General features: G+C 43.3%; 1 protein-coding gene across 1 annotated transcript in view; it reads right to left on the bottom strand.

The window, feature by feature from the left end:
* LOC142851345 (scavenger receptor cysteine-rich domain-containing protein DMBT1-like) overlaps positions 1–15,975 on the bottom strand; it is a 110,281-nt gene that overhangs the window by 82,790 nt on the left and 11,516 nt on the right. The window contains 3 exon segments of the mRNA XM_075975205.1: positions 8,180–8,236; positions 8,688–8,726; positions 14,655–14,717. Coding sequence (XP_075831320.1) covers positions 8,180–8,236; positions 8,688–8,726; positions 14,655–14,717 — 159 coding nt within the window.

The following is a 15,975-nucleotide window of genomic DNA, read 5'->3' as shown; positions in this document are numbered from 1 at the left end:
GGAAAGGGCTGGGAAAAGGCTTATCAAGCAAATGGACCTAAGAAACAAGCAGGTGTGGCCATACTAATTTCTAACAAAGTTGACTTCAAACTTAAATCAATCAGAAGAGATGGAGAGGGGCATTTTATATTCATAACAGGAACAGTTCATCAGGATGAAGTCTCAATCCTGAACATCTATGCCCCTAATATAAAAGCACCCACGTACATAAAAGAAACATTGCTAAAATTCAAGGCAGCCATCAAACCGCACACACTCCTCTCTCACCAATGGACAGGTCAATCAGACAGAAACCTAACAGAGAAATAAGACAATTAATGGAGGTAATGAAACAAATGGACTTAACAGACATCTATAGAACATTCCACCCAAATAGGAAAGAATACACCTTCTTCTCTGCAGCTCATGGAACCTTCTCGAAAATCGACCACATAGTCGGTAACAAAGCAAACATCCACAGTTACAAAAAAGTATTACTAACCACCTGTGTCTTATCAGATCACCATGGATTAAAGTTAGAATTCAACAACAAGGCTACCCCCGGAAAGCCCACAAAGTCATGGAAACTGAACAGCCAACTACTGAACCATACCTGGATTAAGGAAGAAATAAAGAAAGAAATTAAAGTCTTCCTGGAATTCAATGAAAATAAAGAAACAACATACTCAAACTTATGGGACACTATGAAAGCAGTCCTAAGAGGAAAGTTCATAGCACTAAGTGCCCACTTAAAGAAAACAGAGAAAGCTCACATTGGAGACTTAACAGCCCACCTGAAAGCTCTAGAAAAAAAAGAAGCAGACTCACCTAGGAGGAGTAGGAGACCGGAAATAATCAAACTGAGGGCTGAAATCAATAAAATAGAAACACAGAGAACAATCCAAAGAATCAATGAAACAAAAAGCTGGTTCCTGGAGAAAATCAACAAGATTGACAAACCCCTATCCAAACTAATCAAACGGCAGAGAGAGAATTTGCAAATTAATAAGATCAGAAATGAAAAGGGGGACATAACCACAGACACAGAGGAAATTCAGAGAATCATTAGATCTTACTACAAAAGCCTATATGCCACAAAACTGGACAATGTAAAGGAAATGGATACTTTCTTAGATAAATATCATTTACCAAAGTTAAATCAGGACCAGGTGAACAATCTAAATAGACCTGTTAGTCGCGAAGAATTAGAAGAGGTTATCAAAAACCTCCCTACCAAAAAAAGCCCAGGACCAGATGGTTTCAAAGCGGAATTCTACCAGAACTTCCAAGAAGACCTAATACCTATACTCCTTAATGTATTTCACAATATAGAAACAGAAGGGTCATTACCAAATTCCTTTTATGAAGCTACAGTTACTCTGATACCAAAACCACACAAAGACTCAACCAGGAAAGAGAATTACAGGCCGATCTCACTCATGAATATCGATGCAAAAATCCTCAACAAAATACTGGCAAACCGAATACAAGAACACATCCGAAAAATTATCCACTATGATCAAGTAGGCTTCATTCCTGAGATGCAGGGCTGGTTCAACATACGAAAATCTATCAATGTAATCCAGCATATAAATAAACTGAAAGAAAAAAACCATATGATCATTTCATTAGATGCTGAAAAAGCATTCGACAAAATTCAACATCCATTTATGTTAAAAGTCTTGGAGAGATTAGGGATACAAGGGTCATACCTAAATATAATAAAAGCTATATACAGCAAGCCGACAGCTAACATCAAATTAAACAGAGAGAAACTCAAAGCCATCCCGCTTAACTCAGGAACACGACAAGGCTGTCCACTTTCACCATACCTCTTCAATATAGTGCTGGAAGTTCTAGCAATAGCAATAAGACAACATAATGGGATCAAGGGGATTCGAATTGGAAAGGAAGAAGTTAAACTTTCGTTATTCGCAGATGATATGATAGTGTACATAAGCGACCCCCAAAACTCCACCAAAGAACTTTTACAGCTGATAAACAGCTTTAGTAATGTGGCAGGATACAAGATCAACTCCAAAAAATCAGTCGCCCTCTTATACACAAAGGATATGGAAGCAGAGAGGGAAATCAGAGAAGCTTCTCCATTCACGATAGCCACAAACAGCATAAAATATCTTGGGGTAAATCTAACCAAGGAAGTGAAAGATCTATTTGACAAGAACTTTAAGGCATTGAAGAAAGAAATTGATGAGGATACCAAAAAATGGATGGACATCCCTTGCTCTTGGATTGGGAGGATCAACATAGTAAAAATGGCAATTCTACCAAAGGCAATTTATAGATTCAATGCAATCCCCATCAAGATCCCATCAAAATTCTTCACAGGTCTTGAGAGGACAATAATCAACTTTATATGGAAAAACAAAAAACCCAGGATAGCCAAAACAATCCTATACAATAAAGGATCTTCTGGAGGCATTACCATCCCTGACTTCAAACTCTATTACAGAGCTACAGTAATGAAAACAGGGTGGTACTGGCATAAAAACAGAGAAGTCGACCAATGGAATCGTATAGAAGACCCGGATTTTACCCCACAAACCTATGAACACCTCATTTTCGATAAAGGAGCTAAAAGTATACAATGGAAGAAAGAAAGCATCTTCAACAAATGGTGCTGGCACAACTGGATGTCAACCTGTAGAAGAATGAAAATAGACCCATATCTATCACCGTGCACAAAACTCAAGTCCAAATGGATTAAAGACCTCATTATCAGCCCGAAAACACTGAACCTGATAGAAGAGAAAGTGGGAAATACCCTACAACAGATGGGCACAGGTGATCGCTTCTTAGGTATAACCCCAGAAGCACAGGCATTAAGGGCAACATTGAATAAATGGGACCTACTAAAACTGAGAAGCTTCTGTAAAGCAAAGGACACTGTCACTAAGACACAAAGGCAACCTACTGACTGGGAGAAGATCTTCACCAACCCCGCAACAGACAAAGGTCTGATCTCCAAAATATATAGAGAACTCAAGAAACTAGACTTTAAAATGCTAATTAACCCAATTAAAAAATGGGGCACTGAACTGAACAGAGAATTCTCAACAGAAGAACTTCAAATGGCCAAAAGATACTTAAGGTCGTGCTCAATTTCCTTAGCAATCAGGGAAATGCAAATCAAAACAACTTTGAGATACCATCTTACACCTGTCAGAATGGCTAAAGTCAAAAACACCAAGGATAGCCTTTGCTGGAGAGGCTGTGGAGGAAGGGGTACCCTCATCCATTGCTGGTGGGAATGCAATCTTGTGCAACCACTGTGGAAGTCAGTGTTTCGGTTTCTCAGGAAATTCGGGATCAACCTACCCCTGGACCCAGCAATACCACTCTTGGGAATTTACCCAAGAGATGCTCTATCACATGTCAAAAGCATTTGTTCAACTATGTTCATAGCAGTATTATTTGTAATAGCCAGAACCTGGAAACAACCTAGATGCCCTTCAATGGAAGAATGGATGAAGAAAGTATGGAATATATACACACTAGAGTACTACGCTGCGGTAAAAAACAATGACTTCTCGAATTTTGCATGCAAATGGATGGAAATAGAAAACACTATCCTGAGTGAGGTATCCCAGACCCAAAAAGAAGAACATGGGATGTACTCACTCATAATTGGTTTCTAGCCATAAATAGGGGTCACAGAATCTACAATTGGCGAACCTAAAGAAGCTAAGTAAGAAGGTGAACCCAAGGAAAAACATATAGTTATCCTCTTGGATAAGGGAAGTAGACAAAATTGCCGGGGAGAAAAGTGGGATCTTGGGGGTGGGGTGGGAAGGGGGTAAGGGGAGATGGGGAGAGAAAAGGTAGAAGGGAAGGAGGGGGGACTTGGGGAAATAGGAGGATCGGGATAAAGGAAGGTTGGATAGGGGAGCACGGAACCACAATTCTTAGTTAAGGGACCCACTTTAGGGTGTGCAGGAGAATTGACCCTAGAGGGGCTCCCAGGTGCCCAAGCTGAGGTCCCCAGTTAGTTCCTTGGGCAGCTGAGGATAGGGAACCTGAAATGACCCCATCCTAGCGCAATACTGACGAATATCTTGCATATCATCTTAGAACTTTCATCTGGCGATGGATGGAGATAGAGACAGAGACCCACACTGGAGCACTGGACTGAGCTCCCAAGGTCCCAATGAGGAGCAGAAGGAGGGAGAACATGAGCAAAGAAGTCGGGACCACGAGGGGTGCACCCACCCACTGAGACAGTGGAGCTGATCTTCTGGGAGCTCACCAAGGCCAGCTGGACTATTACCAAAAAAAGCATGGGATAAAACTGAACTCTCTGATCATGACGAACAATGAGGGCTGATGAGACGCCAAGGACAATGGCACGCGGTTTTGATCCTACGCAATGTGCTGGCTTGGTGGGAGCCTAGCCAGTTTGGATGTTCACCTTCCTAGATATGGACGGAGGGGGGAGGACCTAGGACTTACCACAGGGCAGGGAACCCTGACTGCTCTTTGGACTGGAGAGGGAGGGGGAGAGGAGTGGGGGGAAGGGGAGAGGGGTGGGAGGAGGGGGAGAAGAGTGGGAGGAGGGGGAGAAGAGTGGGAGGAGGGGGAGGGAAAGGGGAGGCTGGGAGGAGGTGGAAATTTGTTTTTTTTTCTTTATTCTTCTTTTATCAATAAAAAAAAATACTCAAAAAAAAAACTTGAAATAGGAGCTCTGCTATGTCCTTCCACCATGACAATCTGCCCCTTACTGCAAGTCCCAAAGCAGGGAAGCCCATCCACTTCTGAAACTTTAAACCAAAATTAAGCCTTTCTCTCTTAGCTTTTTCTCCCAGTCACATCATCTCAGAAAGCATTCGACACACCAGCTGTCAGTTAGGCACTGCGTATGCATAGCCATAAGCATGTATCATGAGACAGGGAGGTCAATCACATCATCTGACTTAATGGGGAGACTCATTTTTGATGATGGTGATGATGATGATGATGATGAAGATGATGGTGATGACAACTTTGATGGTAATAGTGATGAAGATGACAATGATGAGGCTGGTATTTCTGTTTCTATTTGTTAGGATGAGAAACGATCCTTTGAAATTATATTTGAAGACAGCGATTTTCAAAGTATAGCCCCCAGAGCAGCACTTAGCACTGTCAACATCCTAGACTTGTCAGGTAGGCAAACTGTGGTTTGAATGAGAATGGCCTCCAATACGTTCATATATTTGAATGCTTAGTACCAGGGAATGAAATTTAGAAGGATTAGGATGTGTGACCTTGTTGGAGCATGTGTGGCCTTGTTGGAAGAAGTGTGCCACTGGGGAGTGGGCTTTGAGCTTTCAAGATCCTGTGCCAGACCTAATCTCTGACTCTCCTCCCCTCTCTTCCCCTCCCCTCCCCTTTCCTTTCCTCCTCTCTCCTCCCCTCTTCTCCTCTCATCTGCTCTCCTCTTCTCGCTCTGTCTGTCTGCTGCCTCTGGATCAGGATATAAAACTCTCAGGTGTTGCTCTAGCACCATGCCTGCCTGCTTCCCATCATGAAGATCAGGGACAAACCCTCCAAAACTGTAAGGAGGTCCCCAATCAAATGCTCTCTTTTATTATAAGAGTTATCTTGGTCATGGAGTCTCTTCGCAGCAATAGAACAGTAACCAAGACACAAATCATTACACAGTACCCTAGACCTACTGAGAAACGCAGAGGGTAGTGTTGTTGGTTGTTTTTAATACTCTTTAGCTCTTTGGGGGACCCAACACCCAGATCCCAGATAAATCATACGGAGTCTTATTCTTTCTTATAAATGCCCGGCCTGAGCTTGGCTAGCTAGTCTTAAATTAGCCCACCTACCTTTTGCCTCTGGGCTTTTGTCTTTATCCTATACACCTCTCTTTACTGCTTACTTCATGCCTTGCTGTGTAGTTGGGTGGCAGACCCCTGGAGTCCTCCTCCTCCTCTCACTCTTAGATTTCCTCTTCCCAGATTTCCCCTCCTATTTATTCTCTCTGCCTGCCAGCCCTGCCTATCCTTTTTCCTGCCTTGCTATTGGCTACTCAGGCCTTGACTAGACCAATCAGGTGTTTTCGACAGGCAAAGTAACACAGCTTCGCAGGTAAGCAAATGCAGCATAAAAGAATGCTGAACATCTTTGCATTATTAAACAAATGTTCCACAGTATAAACAAATGTAACACATCTTCAACTAGTATTCTGCAAGAGGGGAGGAGCCAGCAATGTGTGTTATTATAGGTCCTTCATGTGCTTCTGATGTACCACAAAGTTTGAAGGCACTGCACTATGATGAAGGGGTAGAGTGGAGTTAAGATGGCCTCATGGTATTTGAGTGGTTGAGACACTCTGAAATCATATACACACAGCTTTTCAACTGTGGTTATCTCTTGACAGACGTTAAAGGTATTGTTTATGATCTAACAATTCTGGAAAACAAAAAGAGTCATTTACGGGTGGTGGGAAACAGCCCCGCTGCTCCAATTACAACAACTCTCAAATAAGCACATGTGGAGTGATGAGCTGGCTCAGTGGGTAAAGGCACTTGCTGCTGAGCCTGAGAAGCTATGCTCAATCCACGGGCTTCACTTGGTGAAGGGAAAGAACTGACTTCTACAAACTTTCCTCTGTCCTCCACACAGATAGCATGGCATGTACACACGCACACACACACACACACACACACACACACACACACACACACACAGAGAGAGAGACAAAGACAGAGACAGAGAGAGACAGAGAGAGACCGAGAGAGAGACACACACAGAGAGAGAGAGACACACACACACACAGAGAGAGAGAGAGAGAGAGAGAGAGAGAGAGAGAGAGAGAGAGAGAGAGAGAGAGAAATAGAAATTCCAAATAAGCAGTTTGAAATCCCTGCTGTTCACATTCTCAACAGAGTGTATTTTGGAGGCCAGAGCTATTGCTGACTGTGTGTATGGCTGTAGGTCCACCCCTGGAGCATGGGGTAACTTCACAGTTACCACATTGCTGAAGAAAACTGACTCTGCCCCCACACCCCCATAAGTTACCAGATACCAGCAGCTGCTCAGAAAGAGTAGGGAACTTCACAAGCCCCTCCCACATCCGTGCTGGGATTGTGTCTGGATTGGTGTTACGCAGGTCTTGTGTAAGCATTCAAAGCTGCTGAGTCCGTGTGTATAATAACAGTGCCATGCCAAGCCAACACTGTTTTGCTGTCATCTACTACCTCTAGATCTTATGATCTTTTCATCCCCTCTTCTACAATGACCAGGGAACCTTGTGGGGAGGAGGCATGAGAGAGCTGTTCCATTTAGAGCTGGGCACTCCACAGTCTCTTATTCTATGCACACTGACAAGTTGGAGGTCTCTATATTGTTATCTACTATAAAAGAAAACTTCTCCGGTGAGGATTGGAAGATACACTAGCATATAGATATAAAGGTAAGAACTTATTGGCCAGTTTATTACCATATAATAATATTAATACTGTAGTAGTAATAGTAGTTTTTCCCTAGAGCCTGTGACCTAGACAGTTACATGTGTGTTTATTTGTTTATTTATTTACTTACTTATTTTGCCTATTAATGGTACTAGGCATGGATGGCTTCCATCTTGTGGGTGGGCTTTAAGTCTAATAAGAAAGGGGTTGGTTAATCCCATGCCCTTTGGGCTACTACTGCACCAATGGGGCATATCTTGCCAGGCCAGTTGTCATTGTAGCGCACACACTTCACAGCTAGGGATGACTTTTGATTATTTTTCTCTCCCACTAGCATGCAGAGCATGTTTCAGAACTAGGAAAGCTAGCCAACAGGGATGGACGCTTCACCTTGAGCTGGCTCATTTCTTGGTAAGGATGAAAACCAGTCAGATGAAACATAGGCATTGAACACGTCTAGGTAATGGCACAGGGAGGTTGTGAGGGGATCTGTTTGTGGTGTGTGTGTGTGTGTGTGTGTGTGTGTGTGTGTGTGTGTCTGACTTTACAGCATTTCCCCAGAAGAGCAAGACCACAAAGGTTGCAGGTGCCAAAGTCCTCTGGGGCGGGGGTGGGGGATGGGGGTGGGGGCTTTAGGTGTCAACTGATAGCCAGGTATGGAGGATGGCGAGTCCTCCCACTGTGGTTTTCTCCTCCACTTCAGCAACCTGCAGCCACCCTTCCGCTCCCACTTGAGCTCCTGACGATCCCCAGCTGTGGATCATGGGATGCTCTCTTACCTTGGAGGCTGAGCTGTGCCCTTCGACTAAGGGGCAATGAATCGACCACAGGTGGAACTGGAATGATACGGAAACGGGCGTGAGAACTGAAGGTCCTCCTCTAAGACAAACACAGGATGCATCGCAGAAGGGTTCCGCTAGGACCTGACAAGGACCACAGCTTGGTCTCACCTTAACCCATCGCCTGGACTCATAAACTGCTTGATTTTTAGTGAAACCCGAGCCAAGGTCAGAAGGCTGACAGAAAGCTACCCAGCAAGACCCTGCAGTCCTAAATACTTCTCTCCTCTTCATCCCGTACAGACTCCAATGACAATCCCTGGTGTTAATAAGGGCAGTCATTGAGAAACTGGACCGGTGTTAGGAAAGCCACAGTATCCATGAGAACACTGGTTGTCTTCAGTGACCCCAGAGGACATTATATAATCTGGTGACTCGTCTGCTCCATAGTTCATCTAGCTGGTGAGACTACACATGGCAGGACTGATGATGGAGGCACTGCTCTTACCTGACAGGACACTTGGTGACTTCTCACCATCCAGCGATCCTAAAACACACACAAAACATTTGTCAGAAGCGACTTTTTTATCCATTTGCTCACTTGCAAAACATTAACAGCACTCTCTAAAGAAGAAATTATACAAATCAGGTTCCTCACATTTTACAAAGTGATTTACTTCTGTGTCCCTCTGTCTAGCAGGATTTGGAGTCAAAACCTTGGGGGGGGGCATCAAAAGGAGTCAAACGACTGTCTACTCCGCATCCATTTGATTTGTTCAGTACGTACTTCTTTGGTGTCTAACGTGTGGCAAGCGTTGTGTAGAGACAAAAAGATAACGGGCAGCACAGATGAAGACCCCTCCTTGGGGTTAAAGTGTGGCACTGCAGGTGACTTTGAGCATCACATTCTCCTTTTGTCCCTTAGCAGTGCATCTGCCCCCTCCCTGGAGATCAGCCCATCTGTTCTACAGGTCTAGAAGGCTGGACGTGGCACGTGCTGTGTACCACACTCCAGTTTTGTTGTTTTAATCCATGACTCATTGACCTACCTGATGGTGCGGGTGGGTGGGTCATGTCCTCTTTCTAGTTTGGGGAGTTGGGGAAGCGATTGGAGAAACAGGACAAGGAAACTGGCTTGGGGGTGTTTGAGGAGGACCTTTTGTTGGTTCAAGTTTTCTGCAAAATAAGTTATTACCTTTCCATTCAAATATTCTAAAAGGAACCACACAGCCTTGATGATACCATGTTGGACAGGATGTATTGGATTTTCTGTGGTTCAGTGAAATATCCAAAATAGGCAAATAAATGCATAGAAGCAGAAAGCTGGTGAATGGCAGTGGTTCAGGGAGAAGGGCCAGGTGGCTGTAGCTAGTAGCAGGGAATTGTACGTCAACTGTTTATCTGCCTCAGAGCAAGGCCACGCTGCTAAACCAGGTCACACCAGAAGGCATTAGCCATGCACCAGGCTCTCAGCTAAAAGCTCTAAAGATTCCCCAACTTAGTCCTTCTAACAGTGGTCAAAAGAAGTGGTTGTCCCATTTTCAGAAGAAATAAGTGAAGTACAAAGGGGTGACAAGTCATTATGAGGCCCATGGGGGTTGGAGGCAGTAGAGTTAGGTCCAAGTCCAGCATCCAGGAGTCAGTGCTGAGCAGAGTGATGTCAGCTGAACAGACACAGCTTCTCGCTTTCTGATTTACTCTTCATCAGTCACTCAGATGAGAGTGTCAAGAATTTTAGTGATCTCTCTCTCTCTCTCTCTCTCTCTCTCTCTCTCTCTCTCTCTCTCTCGGAAGTGAACCACAAATGTAAACTGTAAACAGCTAAGGGGTCTGAATTCGTTGCAGAATTTACTTATTTATGTATTTGATACTTCTGCCCAGAAAGACAAATATGATCAATGCCTAGCTTAGGCATCAGCAGAGAAGTTTCCTCCTGCAGCAGATGGGAACAAATGCAGAGACCCCAGCCGGATGGTATGCAGAGTGACAGGCCATGACCACTCAGCCCTAAGTGGTGAGTCTCTATCAAATCCCTCTCCTCAAGGCTCAGGGAACTCCAGAAGATGGGATGGAAAGATTGTAAGAGCCTGAAAGAATGGAGGACGCCAGGAAAACAGGACTCTAAAGCAACGTGAGCAAAGCTCATATAAACTCACAGAGACAGAGGCAGCATGGATAGGGCCTGCACAGGTCTACACCAGGTCCTCTGTGTGTATATTACAGTTTCCAGTTTAGTGGGTTTTTTGTTTTGGTTTGTTTTCTGTTTTTTTTTTTTTGTTTTGTTTTGTTTTTTGGTTGTTTTTTTTTTTTTTGGTTTGTTTGGATTTTGGTTTTTTGAGATTTTTCTTTTTTGTTTTTGTTTGTTTGTTCTCTTTTTTCTCTTTTTGGTTTTTCGAGACAGGGTTTCTCTGTAGCTTTGGAGCCTGTCCTGGAACTAGCTCTGTACACCAGGCTGGCCTCGAACTCACAGAGATCCACCTACCTCTGCCTCCCAGGTGCTGGAACTAAAGGTGTGCACCACTACTGCCTGGCTCAGTTTAGTGTTTTGATGGGATTCCTGGATGTGTGAAAGAGTGGGTCTCGGGTTTTGTACCTTCTTTTGGGCTCTTTTCCTTCTCTTTGTCTTGTCTGACTGCTGTGTGATGTTTTTGTTTTATCTTACTCTATTTTATTTTGCTATGTTATTTTTTAAAAAGCGTTTTAATATGGCTTCTCTCTTTTGTTTGGAAGTGGGCACACAAACATAAACTGACAGCCAAGTGTCTGCATCCATTATAGAAATTTCTTATTTATGTATTTGATATTTTTGCTGTGGAGTGTGGTGTGTGATTGTCATGCATGCTAGGCAAGTGCGCTCCCTACTGATCTACATCACCAGACTCTACAGGACATTTTTGTCTGTTTGTTATAGAAATGTTATATTTAATAACCTTGCAAGGAAATTTTACAGATAAGAAAACTCGATCCTCTCAGTGGTTAAATCACAGGGTTAGAAAACTGTGAACGGTCAGATAGTAAACAGCTCTGCTCCTACAGGGCAAAAGCTGCCATAGATGATATGTAACTTACTGTTCCAATAAAACTTCATTCATAACTAGCAGGCAATGGGTTATAGTTTGCTAGTGTCTAGTTGTAAAGATGATTGACTCAAGGCTCAGACCTGAGTTTCTTGCCTTACCCAGGATCTTTGAGCCCTCGGTCCAGGATGTGCTGATAGCTCTCTCGTGCACACCCTTCCCCCCTGGGCACCATCCTTGTCCAGCTTCACGTCCTCTCTTGGGTTCCTCATGGAGAGCTCGGGCTTACTGGGTCCAAGAACTTTGACTTCTTTCTCCTCTCAAGAGCAAGACAGGGCTGGGTGCCTGCTGCTCAGAGATTGGGAACCTGCCTAGCCTGAGCACCTCCTGATACAAACAGAAAGAAAAGTACTGGAGAGAGGGTTCTGTGGGGAAGAACCCGTAGAGATCCTGGTCTCCACACAGATGGGGGTCGGTTGGGGCCTTAGGGAGATGACAAGGACCTGGTGGGGGTGGGGAGGCTTGTGGCTCACTCCTGCAGTTGTGAGGCACATCAAGAAGTTCTGCTACTTGTGAGGCAGTCAGAGAGCCCACACCTACCCTGAGTTAGGCTTGGCTCTCCCAGGCTCCAAGGCCATGAGAAATAGCTTCAGTATTTTTACCGCTCATCTTGTGGTGTTTTGTTTTAGCATCAGACAAAGACAGACATCCTGGGGTGAACGTCCACACCCACCATCGTGCGCCAGTACTGTCCACCTTGGCGCTTCTTGTCACCAGGACTCACAGAGAACTAAGGGTTTGGGGGCATCTCCAAGGCAGTGGAGATTCCTTATTCACTATCCAGGGTATCTGGGTGCCCTTCCTCCCTGCGTCTGGAGCTCCCAGGTGGTTTTGGAAGACTATGCCCAATCTTGACCACTATATATGCCTTTTAACCCCACAGATCAGACAGACTCTGAGGTATCTGCCCCGTGTGGTTTTTTGGGATTGAATGACTGTGGGAACCTGGCAGGACAGAAACCTCAGTTAACAGAATGGCATGCCAATGTGGGGCTGACCAAATCCACTTAAAAGCCTGAGAGATCTTGGGAAGTTATTCTAGATAGAATAGAGTTAAGCATGGCTTCTTGATAGCAGCACTTTCTCAGGTGGGCTCTGCTTGCTAGAGGCAAGCACTGTCATTTAAGAGAGGTTTCCTGACTCCGCCTTAGCTGAAAAACCTTGCAGCTCTTTTAAGAAATCCTGCCAACAAACTCTTAAATGGTATTGATGAAAAGTTAACTGTATACTTTTTGGTGGTGGCAGGGAATTTGAAACATCATAGAATTGTGGCAAGAAACATAGCTCCATCCAGTACCTCTGCCGTGAGGCTAGACTCTCAGAAAAAAGCTAAGGAATGGGCTGCATCCAGCCATCAAAGCCATGGCTTTAATCCTAGACATATCTCTTAGCAAATTAAAGACTCGTGTGGTCAAAAAGAGAGAGAGAGAGAGAGAGAGAGAGAGAGAGAGAGAGAGAGAGAGAGAGAGAGAGAGAGAGAGAGATACAGTAAAGATAGAGTCAAAGACAAAGAAAACCTCTAAACAGTTTACTGTGTGCTTAAACATATATGTAGGTTTTGGAGGGGGAAAAAAAGATAAGGTCCATAAAAGAAAAAAGAGAGTAGTTGGGTGTGGTGGCACAAACCTTTAATTCCAACACTTGTGAGGCAGAGGCAGGAGGAACTCTGTGAGTTCAAGGACAACCTGGTCTACAGAGTGAATTTCAGGACAGCCAAAGATACACAGAGAAACCCTGTCTCAAAAAGCCAAAAATTAAAAATAAAAATAAAAGAAATAGAGTTTAAAATAAAGCCACATAAAGAAGAAAAATACACAGAGAGTCTGGATATAGTATATTATTGTGTTGTCTCAAATTGTTTGATGACTGAGGAAGGAGCAAAAGCTGCTAAAAAAACATTTGATTATAAATGCTGCTGGATTAATCCAATATTTTGAAAATGCTTTGACTTTAAATTTTAAGTCAAAAGATATGTTACTTTGGAGAAGAGGTTTTGCTTTTGTTCCCATAGGAAATGAGGGACTGTGGATTCATTTTGAGTTAAGAAAAATCAGATTTGACCAAGGTTGACCCCCCTGAGAAATCTCCAATAGGAGGAATGACCCAGATGTCTGAGTTCTACATCCAGAACAGTTAAAAGACTGCTGCCTGAGATGATCAAGCCTCAGAGGATACTCCAGTAAGGACTTGATCATAATTCTAAATTTTCTTTAGGTCCCCATAAGATTATCAGCACCCCCAATCAGCAGGATGTAGCGTGGAAAACTACGCTTGCATTCCCCCAAAAAAATGGATTATGGATGTTTTTCTTTGTTTAGAGTGTTGGTTACAATTTGTATGGATAATTGTCTAGACAAAAAGCTAAACAAAGGATATTAGATTCAGAGTTCTTGTTTTGAAAAAGAAGAGAGGGGGAAGTGTTGTGGGACAATGGTTTTACCCTCTAAAGATTTGTTTTTTGTACTTGTTTAATAAAATGCTGATTGACCAGTAGCCAGGCTGGAAGTATAGGTGGGGCTACCTGGCAGGAAGTAAAGGCAGGACAATGAGAACAGGAGAATCCTGGGAAGAGGAAAAGGTCAATCAGTAGTTTTCACCCAGACACAGAGGAAGCCAGACACAGAGCAAGCAAGATGTGACAGCCTCGCCTAAAAAGATACCAAGCCACATGGCTAACACAGACAAGAATTATAGGCTAATATAAATTATAAGAGTTAATAAGAAGCCTGAGCTAATAAGCCAATTAGTTTATAATTAATGTAGACCTCTGTGTGTTTTATTGGGACTGAATGACTGCAGGAACCAGGCAGGACAGAAACCTCAATCAACACTCAGTAACCACACAAACCCTGTACAAGAAAGGGCCTGCTTTTCAGCAGCTCTGACACACTATGAATTACACAACTCACATTTGAATTATTAAAATGGCAGTTTCTATAGACGATGAGACAGCATCACCTGTCACACTGATAAATAAAGTTGGACTGTAATGGTGACTCCTGCTCACTACAACCGGAAAGAGGTGAGCCTGTGACTCACCGGCGTGGGGGAAATTAAAGTTTCTTATTTCAGATTCTTCCTTGACATTAGCCAGGTGCTCTATTTTATTTTCTAAGTTCAAAGAGTGTGAAGTGACCCTTTGGTCATTTCTCTTTCTCTAGCACAGGCATATCCTTTCATCTTAGACTTTTTCTTTGTGAAATGTAAAGCTTTGAGTTCCAGTGTTCTTTGACAGTAATTGCAGACAGACAAACATAAAGCTGGCCAGTGTTGAGTCCAGACAACCCTAGTCCCCTTCCCCTCGAATCACATGATCTTGGGTGAAGCTGGTGGTCTCATATAATAACCTTTGCCACAACTTAAAGACAGTAAATTCAGTGACAGTGATGGGGTCCTACCTGATGCAGTGGAACTTGAGGCCAGTTTAGAAGATGGTTGAGTTGAGATGGCAGCAGGCAGAACTGGAGTAAAAAATATTTAACAATAATTGTTCATGGTGATTCAAGGACAGTTTGGTATTCAGGTGTATGGATAAGTCCCTGCGACTTCACATGGTACAGTTTGCCACAATTCTGAAGGCCCACTGCATAAGTGATAAAAACACTAACCTACCTCTTAGCCACTAATCCTCCAACCCCTAGATCAATCAATGTTCCTTATCCTGTCCCTGCTAGGCTTTAAGCCAAAATACAGGTATTCAATATTCTTCTGTGATAATTATGCTCTCTCTAAGAATTGGTCTGATGGTACAGAACTTCAAGATCTCTTATTTGCTTCTTACGGTGATTTTACTCAGTGTTCCATTACTGTAGATTTGTTAATAGGTTTTATTCTACCTGTAGGCATCACACTGCCTGTAGGTGCTGTACTAGTGTCTATAGTTGTCATTCTGTTTTTAGGTGTCATGTTATCTCTAGGTTTGTACTAGTGTGTAGGTATTGCAGTGTGGGGCTCACTAAACTATCTGTTGTCACCCTATTGATTGTCAACTTAACAGAATCTAGAATTGCCTGGAAAATGGACCTATGAATATGCCTATGAGATGTTGTCATAACTGCATGAATTGAGATGGGAAGACCTGCCCACTCTGGGTAGCACCATTCCCTAGGCTGGGATGCTTCCCTGTGTAAGTGAAGAGAGGGAGCTGAGCAGCAGGGTGCACTCATCACTCTCTGCTTCCTGATTACTGCTGTGACCTAACCAGCTGCTCCTGCCACCTTGATTTCCATGCCATGATGAACTACACTGTGAACTGAGAGCCAAGTAACCCTTTCTCCTTTAAATTGCTTTTGTCACAGCAACAGAAAGAAACTACGAATCTTTTCCACCATGATATCTATACCTCTAAACTGTGATCCAAAAGAAACCCTCCTCCTTTAAGTTGCTTCTGTCAGGTGTTCTGTCACAAAGATAACACTAACCCGGAAATGGATCTTCCTTTTCAAGACCTTCCAGAATAAACAGAGCCTAAATGATGCTTTTTTTTTTTTTTTAGCTAAGGGAGACCCAGTTTAGATTTAGAAACTCTAAAACTATAAGGCAAAAGAACCCACGCATTATTTCAGTCATTAAATGACAGTTTGTTGATGTCGTTGCAAACTTGCACAACAGGCTAACATCATGAGTGAGCAAATGAGTTTCCCTCTGAAGAAAATTTAAAACATGACATTTGCCAAAATTCAGGGAGCATGAGAACTCCCAGAGCAACTGGTCAAACTG

Source organism: Microtus pennsylvanicus, chromosome 5 (assembly GCF_037038515.1).
Source record: "Microtus pennsylvanicus isolate mMicPen1 chromosome 5, mMicPen1.hap1, whole genome shotgun sequence".
NCBI classification, from domain to species: domain Eukaryota; kingdom Metazoa; phylum Chordata; class Mammalia; order Rodentia; family Cricetidae; genus Microtus; species Microtus pennsylvanicus.
The sequence above is the reverse complement of the archived record's forward strand: the minus strand, read 5'-3'. Positions and strand labels throughout refer to the sequence as shown.